Source organism: Anomalospiza imberbis, chromosome 2 (genome assembly GCF_031753505.1).
Source record: "Anomalospiza imberbis isolate Cuckoo-Finch-1a 21T00152 chromosome 2, ASM3175350v1, whole genome shotgun sequence".
In the NCBI taxonomy this organism is placed as follows: domain Eukaryota; kingdom Metazoa; phylum Chordata; class Aves; order Passeriformes; family Viduidae; genus Anomalospiza; species Anomalospiza imberbis.
In genome coordinates, this window is record NC_089682.1 from 15,657,329 (window position 1) to 15,673,517 (window position 16,189).

General features: G+C 37.5%; 1 protein-coding gene across 9 annotated transcripts in view; it reads left to right on the top strand.

The window, feature by feature from the left end:
• The window catches only part of SH3KBP1 (SH3 domain containing kinase binding protein 1), a 211,899-nt gene that overhangs the window by 127,212 nt on the left and 68,498 nt on the right, over positions 1-16,189 (top strand). For 8 of the 9 annotated variants that reach the window (XR_010995877.1, XM_068179919.1, XM_068179921.1 and 5 more), the window contains one exon: positions 1,767-1,963. Coding sequence is in view for 8 of the 9 variants with exons in the window: in XM_068179919.1 (XP_068036020.1) it covers positions 1,767-1,963 (197 nt within the window). In the remaining variant the exon portion in view is untranslated. Of the gene's footprint in view, positions 1-1,766; positions 1,964-8,907; positions 8,935-16,189 lie in introns of those variants that run through there. The other variant, XM_068179926.1, reaches the window with a different exon arrangement.

Sequence of the window (16,189 nt, forward strand, 5' to 3'; positions counted from 1 at the left end):
GGTTACTGATTTCCTGAGGTCTGGAAGAAAAGTAGTGCACAGGATTTACTTTACTGATGGTAGGCATGCTGCCATTCTAACTGCCATAATAAATATGATAATTAAACAGATTTGAGGTTTTCTCCCATGCCCACCATAGAAAAATAAAACATAAAGAAATCAAAGCTTTTGCATATTTAATTATGTATTGATTAAAGTGTTGTAATACTTTATTATTAACAATAAATATAATAATTATCAAGTATTGTAATATAATTATTTAATATTAATTTAAATTGCAATCCTGCACGGCTTATGGAAAAAAATAACTTGTTCAGTGTTATTTGAATTGAATTGAATATCTGATGAAATAGAAATGTTGCTGATGTTCAACAGCAGAGGAGCAGCCACTCAGGAGGCTAGAGGGCTAAAGTATTTTGTTTAGTCTGTAGTCTTTCTGTTTGTTTCTAATTGGGAACTTTCTCTAATTCTGCTTTTACACTCATTTCATGTTAAAGATACACAAAATCTCAGGGCAGCATATCATGGCTTTCCTGTTTTTGGCTAAAAGTCCTGATCTGACATGTAATTCCTGATTTCATTTCCTAGCAGCACCCTGGTTTGAAACCCTTTTAACAGATGAGGCTCTCATGTCCTGGATCATGAAGATGTACCTGGAGGCCTTAGGACTTGCACTGGTTTCTGTGGTTCATCTGTACTGTCAGCCTTTTACGAGAAAAATCAATTGCAATCTCTTTGTTGACCTTGATATAAAAGTAATTAAGAAGAAAAGCTTATTTGAAATTCTTCTTTCTTTGACTTGTAAGATCCATGTCTGTGACATGTGTGCTTGTTAGGAAAATGTGAGGATTTGAGCTTCTTGTTAGGTAGAATTAGTGCTGTAGTAGCAGCAGTTGTTGTGGTTTTCCTGGAAGCAGTTCATGTAGGGAGGCAGATTTAAGTGGTCTGGGGGAGGAAACTTCAGTGGGTCACTTTTGCTGCCCGTGGCTGTTTGAGTTGATGAACGCTTCCGTATAGTGGCTGAAACATCACCTTATTGCATCTGTGGCCTCTGCTATTCGAGCAGCAGATATTTTCAGATAAATACAGATAAATTTTCCTATTCACTGAAAGAAGTAATGCAAATCAGAATGTCAGTTTTGATCTGTTATATTCCTAGAGGAGAGTGTGCATGGGTGCTTATCTTATGAGGCTGTCTATGCTGCAGAGAGGTTTAATTTTCAGCAGGGAACATATTATGCAGCTTATTTGATTGCAAATTTGTTTGAACAGCTTTCAGCTTTATATTTCCCAGTTAGGGAATGTAGCTTTAGATACTAATTGCGTAATTGGCTTGAGTCACACAGATTTAAGGTACAGCATGCCTGATCTGACTGCTTGTTAGCTTTACGTGGCTTTATACAATAGGTGCTTTACCGCTGAATTTAACTCTTTCTTTTATTAAGGTCTCTTCCAAAGAGGTTTTGCCTGAGGAATAAGGATTTTCTTGCTACTCAAGAAATCACTATCCTAATTTGTGAAGTTTTGATGCTGGAGTATGCATGTTTTGTGAATTTGTGGATTGGTGTAATTTCTAACCAGTACACCCATGTGATGAAATAAAGTCATTTTTCCAAGTCAAAATGAGTGCATGGCATAGAGAGCATCTTCTCTACCAGTTTCTTGTGTTTTTTTTCCCTCGAGAGGATAGTGGGAGGGATCATTTTCCAGTCACAATCTGATCTGAAAATAGTGAGTTTCACACCTTTCATCCGTCCTTTTCACAGGCCTAAAAGATGCTACAGGCTCTGAGAGTGATGGCGGTGACTCTTGCAGTACAAAATCAGAAGGAGCCAATGGAGGCACGACAATCCAACCCAAAAAGGTCAAAGGTGTTGGCTTTGGAGACATCTTCAAAGACAAACCCATAAAGCTACGACCAAGGTCAATAGAAGTTGAAAATGATTTCCTCCCAGTAGATAAGGTATGTATCCTTTCTTCATTGTCTCTTGGTGTTGGTTCAAATAAGTTTTCATCTTAAAGTTTTAAGTTCTGTCACTGCTCAAAACTTGAAGCTTTATGGTCATTATTTCCTAATCTTTCTGTAGACAAAGTTCTGCTTTTTTTATTTTTGCCTCAGACCAGAAAATGGATTCCTGTGAGATTAGCTGCATGATAAAATTTTAAAAAATAAAATTAAAAATTCATCGCTCTCAAATATGTTCTTTAGGGAAACAAAAAAGAATTGCATGACTTCCAATGAAGTCACGACTAAGAAAAAAAAAAACTGTGAAATCCTTCCTTTAAGTGAACAGATTTGTTCACTAAAACACACTCACCCATCATTTCCTGATGTGTTGAGAAGTGTTAGGAGGCTTCCACAGCCTCAAGTTCTGCATAGTTACATGATGCTTTTTCTGTGCCCCCAATGGTGATTTTAGGAAGCTCCTGGGCTCTTGATACCTGGTGTGGCAACTTCTCACCTTTTGATTCATGCTTGTCCACTTGTCTGTAGAAACAGGCACTACAGCAATTACCTTTTTTGGCCTACAGGATTTTTTTTTTCAACCTAGATCATTTCAGTGATCTGATTTGTAGCACAGCACCTACTCCCACATGCACCCTGAGTTACAGTAGTACAGGAGAAGAGGAGGTCCTGCAGAGAGAGATGGAAACTTCTCAACTAAATTATGCTGAGGGATATTTGGTTAATATTTTGCAGGGGGCCATTTTTCATTTAGTATAAAATGGGTAGGGAAGAGCTGGAATAATCTAAATAAAGGAAAAACCTGGACTGTATTACTGCTTGACCATTGCTGACTTCTTCAAAGCCTGCTTGCCTTCTGTTTCTGGGTGGACTTCCTAACTCACATGTGGGGTTTTGCAGAAGCATTTCTTTTCATTTGAAGTCTTTGAAAAGTCCTCATGAAGTGGCCTTCATTCCTTGAAGGAAAATCTTACTCCACTTTATAATTATGTGAAGTCTTACCTTTGTTTTGCACAAACAATAATAGGTTTTTTACCCAGCCAAAAATGGGATATACAATTTTCAGGAAACTTATAACACAGACCTTCCTTCCTATGTCTTAAGGTTCCCCTAAAATTGGCATGGTTAGTAGAAAATAATGGCTTCATTTTGTAAACACAATCCATCATTAGTGTTTGAAATGTGTAGATAACTAAAGGCAACACTTCTTTCCTGTTGATGCTTTTTTCCTGTGTAGGATTAGGTCAGCCTTTGAGAGGTGCCATTCAAAGGCTTCAGCACCGTGGTCTTTGCCTGCTAGCAGCACCAAAACATGAGTCAGTGACAGACATCTGTTAGGACTGCAGACCATTTACATCCCTAAACACTTTTTTCCCCCGCTGCAAGAAATTTCTCCCTTGTCATTGCCATGTTCTTTACCATTTAATGTTGAGTGTAAGAGAATCCTGCATTAAGTTGGCCATCACTAGCAAGGTCCAATTTAGCTTGATAGCCCTGTGTACTGGTTCAAGGTGTAGCAATGCATGAAGAGTTCCAAATAGGTCCATATTTTTCTCAAGCAATGTAGTTTTTAAAGGGATCTTTGCCTTGTTATGCGTATTTATCATTTACAAGTAGCCTTAGTTTTTCAATAACTTGTAAACTTCTGAAAAAGGACCAAAAATGCTTTCCTCTATTGCCCCTTTTTAAATTTTTTTAAAGCTTTCTGAAGTTTGGAGACACTAAAACTTTCTGTTGCTTCTTCTTGATACAGTTATTGATGAAACATTATTGATGTAATGATAATTTTAACTTTTTTGATTTAAAATATTCCCTAACAACTGTTATTTTTTGAAAAGTGTCAGTGAGCTACTGTGAGGATTTTATAATGGGGGATTATTTATAATGTGATATTTCTCATGTAAAATGTCAGTGTTATCTAAAGAAGAATCAGCAGGGTCTTATTTTGTTGTTGTTATCACTTTGTGTTCTAATATGTTTTCAATTTTATGAATCATAAGCTTAGATCATATTTCACACAGAATTACTGGGGTGTTAAAAAGTCTTTTACACAAATATTGGCAGGAACATGAAGGCAGAAAGGTTTGCTGCCATCTGAGCAGAAGCAGATGCCATTAGGGTCTCCTGTAAATCACCAGGCAGTTTAATGTGCTTCAAGTGTTTGCTCAATGGCAACAATGTGGGATATAATCATCCTTGCTTTTTAAGGTGATCAATAAACTCTCAATAAAAAGCAAAACTGAGGAATTGTGTGAAACCCCACTGGTTTTATTGGTGTGCAGAAATCATTCCTTAGTTGTTATTTGTTCTAAAATCACAGAGGCAGATTATCCTAGGGAAATTAATGATGCAGTTGTGGGAGATTTGTTTGCACAGTGCTATCAGAGCTTTTAGAAAAATAGAAGAATCAAATACTTATGCTTTGTAGTCCATTTCATTGCCTGTTGGTGCTGACGAGTCGACCACTGGCAGTGTATCAGCAGAGTCAGATTACTGAGGCTTGGCTCTGACAAATTTCCATTACTGATAGATGTAAGTGAACTGTTTTACAATGCTGCACGTGACTGAAGTCATGGTCACGTGCAGTCATAGTCAAGACTCACCAAGAGATGAGTTTTTAGGAGAAATACAGTATGTATACAGACAGGTTGTGTGTCCTGACAAAATTCAGGGTAACACTCTTGAAGCAGCACAATATTTATGGTCAAATAGAAGTGCCTGTCTCACATGTTTCACCTCTGCTCTGCAGCTTCAACACATTTAAACAGGTGCTTCTGCTTACTTCTCTTTTTCCTTTTTCATTTTGTAGTCGCTTATCTAAAGCTTCTGTTGCTAGGTTGGACTTCCAGTATGATCTGTATGTGCTTCCGTTGTTCTAACAAGCTATCATTTTTTCCTCTCCTGTATCTAAGAATAAACCTCTACAAGTACAGGAAAATTAATTCAACCAATGCATTCCTTAGTCTGAGTTAACTGTATTGGGTTGATTTGTGAGATGAGGATTCAGCTTGGAAATGCTAAAGACCATGATAGGTGAATATAAAATAAAAGGTCTTAAAATGCTGTTTTTATCTTTCTGAAAACTGTCCTTACTTCAGAAGAGACTATCAGGAGTACTTTTTACATTTCCCACTTAAGATGTATTTGTAACTTTCTTCAGGCAAAACTTTCATTTTTGGCTAGCAGTGGTGGATTTGATTAGAGCTAGATTTCATGAACATCCTTTGATGAGATCACAGTACTGTTTACCACAACTTATTGTAAATTACATACTCAGCCATCAACCCAGGGAGTATTGCAGACACTGTAATGATTTAATATAAAGGGGGAGGCTATCATGGCTCTAGAGTCAGCAACTTGTAAGAGCTAGTTAACTGGTGTTTAGAGATCCTTACTGCAAAGCACTGAATTCATACAGAAATTTTTCTTTTTTTATATATTCACTATGCCTTGGATAGGAGAAATGGAGAAGAACTAATGGTAGCAGACACAAGGGCTAGAGGGGCTAGAAGCTCTTGTCAATTATTAAGTCTACCTGTCCTTTGTAATAAGATAAAAAATTGTAAACTCTGAGACTGAATGCCTGCAAGGGCTGAGTTTCTATTTCGAGCTGGCAAGCTGGGAACCCAGAAACTGTGCTGAGAGTCTGTCTTTGCGCACCTGTTCTGTCAGTTCCTGCCTGCCTGCTTGCAGAAAACATTTTTACCCCTTAATTTTCAGTTGTCATTTGAAAAGAAATCTTTGAGAGACACAAGTTGGAGGCTCCTCCTGTGTTTCTAAGCCAGCTGAGGATGTGCCTGAGCTCTGCCAGCCCTGCCCAGCGGCACCTGTGGTGCATGGCCAGCCCTGGCTGCGTGTGCTACATGTGTCTGCAGCTCATGGCTTGCTGCTGCTTGCTTTGCCTCTCCCAGGCCTTTGGAAGTGCTTGCTCCCCTAATAGAAATGTTGGAGTCAGTGTTCAAAATCCTGAGATGAAAAATGGATGCAAGCTAAACCACCTGGTACTGACTAGCAACACTATTAAAAACACCTGCTGAGGCAGAGAGCACACAGTGGGAGCACCAAGTGTGTGTGCAGCACTTTGCACTTGAAAGCACAGGTTTCTGGCATTCCTTTCTTCAGAGACAGCCATCAGCAGTGGCAGCAGCAGACGTGGCAAGCATCAGCAGTTTGTTGAATTCCGTGTAGGAACAGAGGAGGCACTCATCTGTTCAAGCTACATTCATGTTCTGCTTTGAAGTTTCTGTCTGCTACAGTCTGGCATCCCTGTCCTAACCATCTATTCTAGTGCCATCTTGTGAGGAAAGCTGCAGGGGAAGAAGGACCCGGACCTCTTCTGCAGCTGTCATGAGAGCAGGGCTGCCTGCAGCAGGGTCTCTCTCCTTTGCTGGTGTAACTTCCCGTTCCTTGAGTTCACTGTGGAAACAGGATTTATGTGTTTCTTTCATTATGTGAAAAAATACTACAGGTTTGCAAATGATGGCTGATGTTCATGAGGCAGTGTAGACATTATAAATAAATACTTTAGAAGATTTACTACCCTATTCTGGAGGAATAAGAAGGAGGGGTAGGGGAATTAAGATTGACAGGGGAGAGTTGAAAAGCAGCTTAGCCTATTTTGGGGAGGCAGACTCAAAGCAGGACCTAGCACTAAGGGAATAAAATGGGAAATGCAAAATTAGGTTTAAAGAGAGGTATAAATTCAATAACTTCAGCTGGCAGTGACTCTGCTGAGTCACTGAACTGTGCAATGTGAGTGAAGAATGACTCCTGATCTCCTCTATGCTTCCTTCCCTTCCATGCTATCCCATCTGTGCTTTCATGTTCTGTCAGTTTGGTTTCTGAAATGTTCAAGCTGTCTGAACAGAGTTGTCCAGGTATTGATGACATGGTTCAGCTTACACATCAGCCTGCACTACTGCTTTTTGGCAGAGGATGTTACTCACACACTGGTTTGTGCTGCCTGTGATGTTTTATTAGGCTTTTTTTTTTAATTAAACCAGCTATTTGACTCTAAAAAAATTGCAAGTTAGTTGTCCTTGACACAAGACTTTTACTTGTATACAGTTGGACTTTATTCAGAAAAAATTTGTCAGTGTGAAAGAAAGACACCAAACATATGCATGAAAGTATTTTCAACTGTTTCTGACTCGAACTGCTTGAAGAAAATCTTAAAATAGAAGCAGAGTAGTGTAAGAAGTACTGATAGTACCACAAGTTGTTCCTAAAAGCAAAGTGGAAGGTCTGATCTGTCCTCCTGGGCGCAGCACTGGGTTTCTGCCAGATTGATTTCTCCTGGAGGAGTGCTCTGTGGGAAGGAAAACTCCTGTTATTTCAGCCATGGTTTTGATTAGGAAATCTTGGGATGCTCCAGTCAGAAAAACAGGATGTGTAGGTTTAAGCTAATGCAATTTTATTTCATAATAGGATGGCAATAAAAGTCTATATGTTTTAAGTTGCTCTGGATCCAGCTGGTGATCATTAGCTTGCAAGTCACTGTAAATCTCTGAATTTCAGTTGTACTTTTACCAGGCCCTTTACCCCAACAGGCATTCTAAAAAAAGAATTGTTAAAAACCCCAAAATGCTTTGCTTACATAGCTTATATAAGGTTGATTTCCTGACTTCCAGAGATACTTGAGGGACATGTAAACTGAATTTCTAGCAACTTTTGTCTCGTGTTTCAACAGTACAGAGAAAATGCTTCAGAAGGTAACTACTGACAGGCAAGCTAGCTTAGTTACTGTCTGATGAGTTTAAGAGGAGCGGTTCCTGAATCAGTGTGATATGTTTATTAATAGCAATAAAATCTACCTAAGCAAAATTAATTTATATACATTGATAGGAAAATATCTAAATTACTGTAATCAAGGCTTTAGGGATAAACAGTTTTATAAACTGTCCTCATGTTTCTCAGTAAAATGTATTTTTCTTTCTTGCTCCATTTGGATTTTGTTGGATAGTATTTCTGATTTTTAATTAATACATCTGGGTTGTTACATTTAATAACTTTGACAAGATTATAAAGAAATTCTAATGAAATAACTTCTGATATTCTTAGAACACATTACCTTTGAAAACTGAAGAAATAATTATTTTCCAAAAAAAAATTACCTGCCTTTTTATTTATTTACACCACTTTGAAATTTACGTAAATAAAAAGGTTGATGAATGTAAACCAAACTGAAGATTTCACTTCATCTTTTGTTGTCTGTTTAGCTTTATTAGCTTGTGGAATTTTTCTAAAATGTTTTCTTTCTTTATACTTTTCCTAGTTGAGGATTATTTTTTAATAGTCAAATGAAAATGAGAGTGTATAGTATCTTATGGCTTGCTTAAATATAAATATTTAATTTCTTCCAAATCATCTGTGTCTTTCCCTCCCCTGACCTTATTCAGACATTTTAAAGTTGAATGTTTGTAGGGAGACAGCATTAAGAATTTATAAGATTTTAATGGAACAGAGCTTCATGTTGAAGATATTTCAGTTTCTTGAGCATTTTTCTTTAAAAACAAAAGACAAAACAAAGACATAAGTTACACGAAATTTCAACCTTTTTTTCCCCCCACCAGAAAGACCAATACATTCAGAATTTGTCATAAGCTCATTTGCCCATAGAGTTATTTGCAAAATTTACCGCCTGGGCTGTGCACAAAAGTTCTGTAAATTATCACTCAAATCCTTGCTTTTCTTAGCTGGTGGTCTCAAGAAGCCAGGAAAGTCTAAGCTGGAAAGGAGAGGAAACTTCTTGCTATGAGTGAGCAGAGGTAGGAAAAGGTCCAGATTTCCTGTGCAGTAAACAAGTGGAACTTTTGTTTCCTGGGGATGGCGGGGCCGTGAGTCAGTGTCAGGGCTGGGCTCCTGCTCTCGCTGAGCTGAGCTCATGCAGGGCAGGGGCAGGACTCCAGGACTCTTCTTGGACACTTCAAGCTGCTGAAAGGTAGCTTGGCTTCACAATGGGAGAGGAGGTATTTATTTTACAATTAGCTGGGGTTTTCTTTCTGTGGCTGTTAAAAAATATATCGTAATATATACTCTACATAGCACAGGTTTCATCTGTAGGGTTCTATGGCTCTTCTGCACACTTTGGAGATGCTGGGTATGTAAAATAAAAGAAGGAAAAAGAGTTCTGAGGATCCTGAAATCCATTCCTGCAATGGAGGTCCATAGTAGAATAGGGGGTTACTTTTGTGTGAAAACCATATTCTCTCCTGGCTCTATTTAGCATGCATTTTTTCCTTTTGGCCTGTTTGGCCATTAAACTTGCACACGTGTTTTCTATTTCTATATGATATGGTTTCAATTTTCCTACTCTAAAGAATAAAACAAGTTTAGAGTTAAACAAGTTTTAAAGTCTTTAGGATGTGTTTCTCTTTCAAATGTTTGCTTAGTAAGTGAAAATTCACTACCCCCACCCTGTGTTTTTTCCTTCCTAAATACACCAACAAAACTGTGCTTCTTCTTGGCAGGAAAAAGAGGAAAAGCTTTACTAATTCCTCTTCTGTGTGAAGTGCTATTTGTCCAAGTGAGGAGAATGGACATGAATGAGTGTTTTAGAAAATTATATTGCGATAATAAAACCTACATGGAAATTACCCTTTTTTTCCCCCTCCAAGAAAAAAGCAACTAGACTAAACTGTTGCTTATAAAATTTTATAGAAAGCTGAATGGAGAGGTACCAAGTAAACTATTTGATTATTTGCAGATAATTTTGGAGCTTAGTACAAAAATGTAAATTTCCCTCAGCTTTGGCTTTTCATAGCAAAAGTCAATAAGCTGTGTGTCGAAATGCAGCAACAAGTTTTTTGAGTTGCCTTTTCTCTTAAAGTGTGCCGTGTGTTTTTTTTTTTTTTCTGCCTTAAATAAAGAAAAGAGGAAGGAGGAAAGGAGTGTGAAAGGATCATAGATCAGTCAGGAACTTGGTAAGATAAAAAATCTGTGGGCCAGTTTCTAAGAAGCCTTTGAATGCTTAGTGTGTGTGTGTTCTATAGGAGGTTCTTGGCATTCTGTGTTTCTAAAATAGTCCTTAAATACTAGAGACGTGAGCTCATATTATTACAGTTAGTTGGCTAAGTGCTTTACAAAAGCTTCCCAATAAAAGCCAAGGAGAGGGAGAGAGGGCAGCTCCTGGGGAGGAAGTCCTGCTGCAGCAGTGACCAGTGGCCAAGCAGGGGCTGCTGGAGGCTGCTTTCTGCTGGGTGCTGGGCTCTTTGCCATGCACTGGCCACACAAAGAGCAGAGCCCTCCACCTGGACAGCTGATACTTTCTTCTGCAGCAGCCTGAAACACATGGTGAAAGTCATTTTCCATTTGTGTTTTGAGTCACTTGTTGCTCTGCAGTCTTCCCTGTAAGTGTTTAAAATAAAAATATCTCCCTATTCTTCCTCAGTAACTTCTGATTTAAGTGATGTAAGGTGAGAGGAAAAACCCCAAATCTAAAAAAATGAAAGTTAATCTGAGGAGAAAAGAAGAAGTATAATTCCAAAATGGAATAAATATTTGTTGTCAGCCCTAAATCTGGGACAATCTGCATGACAGTATGGGTTTGTTCTTTTGTTTATAATAATTGAATTTGAAAAATGTCATTGAATAGCTACTTGTCAGTTTGTTGACAACATCATAACTTTCACAAAGGAGCAAAGAAATATTGTTGCCACTTCAAAGAGTATGATATTAAAGAAGAGACATTCTCTACTTACTGTTTTCGTAGATTCTTATATTCTTCTCAGAGATGGAGGTAGGTGCACTGTTTTCCTTTGTACTGCAAAAGAAAGTGGAGATTCTTGTAGCAGTTGTAAGGTTCAATAATTGTTGTAAAAGAGGGAGGTTTTATAACCGTGTTTTCTAAACTGGATGGTGCAATCTGGATCATGCAAGTTACCAGCTCCAATCTAGACAGGCATGGTTCCCTTGGGAGAGTAGGAAGGAATTTCATTCACTCAGTGCAGACTGACTAAAGTATTTTTCCTAGAAGAGAAGAAATTAATTGTGAATGGCAACTTGCAAATTGTAAAATTCATGACAAAGAGAGCAAGGCCACATGGTTCCTTTACATTTATGTGAAGGAAAGTAAAAAAGGAGAATGAAAAATAGAGCAGGGAAGAAAGAAGGCTTTCTGCTTAAAAAAATACTTTTGATACAAAAGCACCTTCTGGCATTACAAATCTGCAGCTTGAGGAAAAAAGAAAATGAGCTTGTTCATCGTGCTCATTTTGATGTGCATGCTTCCAGAGCTTTGAGATCAGGCAGCTGGGAGTATGCTGTGTGGGTTTCATTCTGTGCTTGCCTTTTATTTCATTTACTTAAGTGTTTTTACTCATCAGTGGTTCTAATATGTCTCGCTCCAATTGTTTCAGCGGCATCTATCTAATCTAAACTCTTATGTTCACTTTCTCACCATTAACCTTTTAGGAAGGCAGATTTTTAGTTCATTAATGGTTTGATACTGACAGCCTAACAGCATCAAATGTCAGGAGTCCAAATTTTACAGAACTACTGATGATGTAATACATGCAAGTTAAGATATATAGATTTCTCTTCTATCCAACACATCAAGCATGTTTGAAGGAAAAAAGCTTCCCCAGTCCCCTCCCTGCCCATAATTTCAAATTTTAAAGAACTTGTCAAAATATGAAGTTACAACAGCTTTAGAATCTGAACTTACCTGCTGGTAGAAGAGGCTTAACTGTGGACTACACTGCAAAAAGCAAAATTGCACTGTTCTGCTCTCCAAGCTAGCCAGAGTTTTAATGGGAATGATGTTTCACTGTTCATGGTTTTGTTTCTACTGCCTTTTCCATCCAAGAGGTTAAACCAAAAACTTTGCATGGTTTACCTATTTATTTCTTTGAATGTTATTTCAGACAGCACAGATTTCTCTGGTGACTTGCATAATGCTATTGAAGATATTCTTGATCTGTGGTTTGAAGACTGATGGCCTCCTAAATACCTGGTAGTTTTAGTGCTTGGATGAGACATTTGGTGCTGGCTCAGGTCATTTCTAAATGGAGCTCAACAGCTGGAAACAGGAACAGAAGCAATTTTCCATTTAAGCAGCTCAGAAATTGCTGAAGAGATGTTTTGTCATTGCAAATGGGAAGTTAGGAGTCTGTGAAGCAGCCTCTCTAATTAGAAGTCTTCCCCACTATGAAGGTTTGAGACTCCTCTAAATGCAGAAATATAAATTACATAAAAGTGGAAGATACAGTTACAGTTCAGCATAAACATCAGTTTCATCACTGAGAGAAGTTTGTATTCATACTCTGAAATATTGTGCATCTCAAGATGTCTTAAATCTCTAGTGATTTCTCAGCAAAAGCTGGTAACTATCAAAGCCCTTCCTGACAGCTTGACTGGAAATAAATCAGAGTTTATTCAAGAGGTTGGTAAGTTGTACAAGGTTTCATTTTGTAGTGTTGTGATGGATATAATCCACCTTACAGGTCATACACGTTTGAAGTGGCTAAACAGGAAATGTAAATATACATTTCTGTACTGTGGATTTGTCTTTTTCATTGCAATAGCTGACTGTCAATCCAGTGTTTGATTTTTATAATCTTTTAGATTCATAGTGGGTTTTCCATTTCTGTGGCAACTACAAAAGATGGCCAAGGAAAGTAGACTTAATACATACCACAAAACACTTCTTAGTTTTGAAATTTTTCCATTGAAAATTTCTGTAGTGTCCTATCAGAGGACTATATAATTTTGAAGGCTTTTCTTATTTTCTCCATATATCTTTGTTCTCTCTATGATTTTGCTTTCTTTGTAACTGAAGAACTTGGTGTATTTGATAATATTTGGGTGGGAGATAGGAGTTAGAGCAATCCTTTGAAATTTCCCTTAAGTTATCACTTTGTTTTGATATCACTTCGCTTTATTTAAATTTACTTTCTGAAGAGTACTGTATTCAATATTCCATTTCCATATGTTAAAGAATAATATTTCTTGGAAATTGGAAGATCCTGGGAAATCTGTAGTTCAGATCAGGACTGTGTCTGGGTTCTTGTGCCTCCATGAGAGGTCAGTACTGGAAGCCTGGGGAAGATGTTGGGAAGGTTGCACAAACAAATTCCTGCGGGGAGTCTTAACAGCCTCTAATAATTTTGTATTAATAACCATAATGGATCTTTGTTCCTTGGCAAATCAAGTAGTCACATTTTCATTGCATGTAATATTTTAGCACCTGTAGTTCCTGTGAATGCATTCCAGTCTGCTGGATCACACACTGTGGGAAGGAGTTACTTCCCTTGTTTGTTTTCAATATGGCACCTGCTAATTTCATCTGATAGCCCTTAATTTTTATTACTGGTAAGAGTTGAGTGAGTCCTTAATTTTTATTACTGGAAGAGTTAATGAGTGACTCCTCCCTATCTACCTGCTCTCCTGATTTTTATAGACTTGTGTCACCTGTATCTTTTTTTCCCAGAATGAGGGATCTGTTCCATATGTTTGATCATTCTTGGTGACTTTCTGTCTTTTTCAGTCCCTTTGAGAACTCAGGGGGTTTGTGTGTGAGGGCAAAAGGAGGTGAGAACTGCACGCAATGGCCAAAGTGTTGGATGAATTTATGCAGCATTTTTATAGCCCTTCTCATTGCTCTTTATTGCTTTCCAAAATATTAACAACTATGGGTTTCAAAGCCTGTAATTTCTGTCTTAAAATATCACTTTTCCTCCAAGTGTGTTGTTTTATTTCTATCCGAACTTAGTTTCTGTCTTTCCCTTTGGTGGGTCATCTGGGAAGGTGTGAAAAACCTTGAGCCTTGATTTAGATCCTTGAACAGCTCCACTGATCACCATGATGAAACTCTATGTTTTCTGTCTTTTAATGTTACTTATCCAAATTAATACCTTTTTTTAAAGGATTGAACAGTAAACTCTTCCTAATCTCAATTTTAGTTTTGAATGTGCAGTGAGGTTACTATTTCAGTCTTCTTCAGGAGCCAGAACCAAGAACTTTTTAAATCTGTGTATTTTAATGAAAGTTGCTGTGAATTGGCTATGCAAAATAGGAAATATAATACAGGACTTGTATAAAGACAACACTGTATGCCACAACATCATTATTTAATTATTTAGTTATTAGGTAACTGAATTTATGGATTTACTGCTAATCTGTAGATATATAGATCCAGATAGATAAGGACAGATCTTTAGATAGATTACCTGGTGCTGTCCTGGCAGCATGGACTACACAACAAAGATATTTAAAAATAGCAACTGTCATGAGATTCTGGTGATTGAATTTAGGTGTCTGTGATGTTGCTTGTAGGCAACAAGCAGTCTTTCTTCATAGACTGTAGACTAAAAAGCATTATTAGGACAGGAGCTTTCTTTATCCCAAAGATGAATTACATGCTAAAGGGACTGTTTTACTTCCAGTGACAAAAGGGAAGCCTGCAATGACTGGCATCTGGCTCCCAGCTGATGTTTGAATGAAGTTAACTCAATCTTGAATAACTACAGCAGAACACTAAATCTTGTCTTTTTACATCTCAGCTGAATGTCATTGCACTAAGGAGTATAAGCAGATTACATGTAAACTGTGAGGCTCATGTAGTCACAACAGAGCAAGGGGTAGTATGAAACCTTAAAGTTTAAGACTTCTTAGCTTTTCAGTGGTTAAGTAAGAAATCATGCTAAATAATCACTAAAATAGTAAGCACTTGTGAGTAACACATTCAGTAGATAAAATTTGATTAATAAAAGATAAAAACAGTAAAGTAAGTTTAATTGCAGGACCTAGTGCCGTCTCCTAAAGAAAATACACACCTGGAAAATCTACCAAAGAACTTAGTCTCATCTTTAGTTTTGGAGTAACAGACTGAGCCAATAGGGAGTGTCAACACATACTGATTAAATAATCCTGCCCTTCCTTTCTCCCTCCCTTTTCTTCTGTATGTAATCCTTCTCAGTGCCATGCCAAAAGTAGTACAGGCTTGTCATTTTCTCTTTATTCTGCCACAAACATACAAATAATTCCTTCTCTGTCCAGCAGGTGATTTTCAAGGATTTCCTTTTATGTGATTTTCAAATACTTTTTCATATGGTTAAGTAAAACACCAGTGACTTCTTTTATTAAATATTTCAGAAGTTACAGTCATTTTGAAAAATATAATGGTTTTTAATCAAAATAAAATGTGACTATTCCTTAAGCATTCAAAAATTTATTCTTAGACTTGATGTAGTTTAAGCATTTTAACCAATGAGTAGAACTTATTTTGCTTCTTGTCAACTGTAAGAAAGAATTATATCAGAAGAATATACATCAGTGATGAATCAGAAAAAAAAAAGCCCCAGAAAAATCATGTTTTATTCTAAAATATCCCTTGTCTAGGAGCCTCAGTTCTGTTTCCTTTGCTTTGTTTACTTGCTTGCTTGCTTGTCTTCTTGGATTCCAGGGCCATGACAGTGGATGACAGATGCAGTAATTGTAAGATGCTCTGACAATCAGTGCTGTATTTCTAGGGCACCAAGTGAATTAAGGGTGGTGTAATGTAATCACAACCTGTTTACCATTCTCTGCAATGGGTATTGTAGTAGGATTTAGACTGACATGCTATTTTTATACACACCTTGTCTTTTCTTTCTTTTTCTTTCTTTGTATTCAAGAAGTAACTTCTGAATTGAACACTAGCAAGCATTTTTTCCCCCAGATACCTTTAGTTTTTCTGCATATGCATGCTAATTCCAAAAGCCATTGGAAACAAACATTCAAGCAGCATATTCTTGTTGACTACTTGAATATTGCTTTCCTCTAAAGCACTGGTGGTGTTGCAGTCAGTTCCCAGTTGACTGATGTACATGAGCATTTATAGGGCCTCCGCTTCTTCACTCTTGGCTTGTCTGCTTTGTCCAAACTGGTTAATTGTGGTAAGAGTCATGCTGATGGCTGAAATTGTGTTCCTTTCCAAGGAGCTCCTGTAGGATGAAGGCTTCAGTCTTTTGCTTTGTAGCAAGAGGATGTTTATTTGGAGGATCATTTTTTATTTAGAGATTGCTGATTTGTCTAGACAGAGAGAATTGAGATGCCAGCAGCTCATATGCCTTTCACAGCATCTAAATATAATGGTCTGTAATCTTGCTGCAGAAGGGTAAAGCCTTTCACAGGTAAAATCTTTTTCAAAATTAAAAAAAAGGACTCATTTCTTTACAAAGATATAAATCAGAAGGCCTATGTTCATTCAAGTCCAAGTGTCATCTAATAAAGACATCAGTTGGA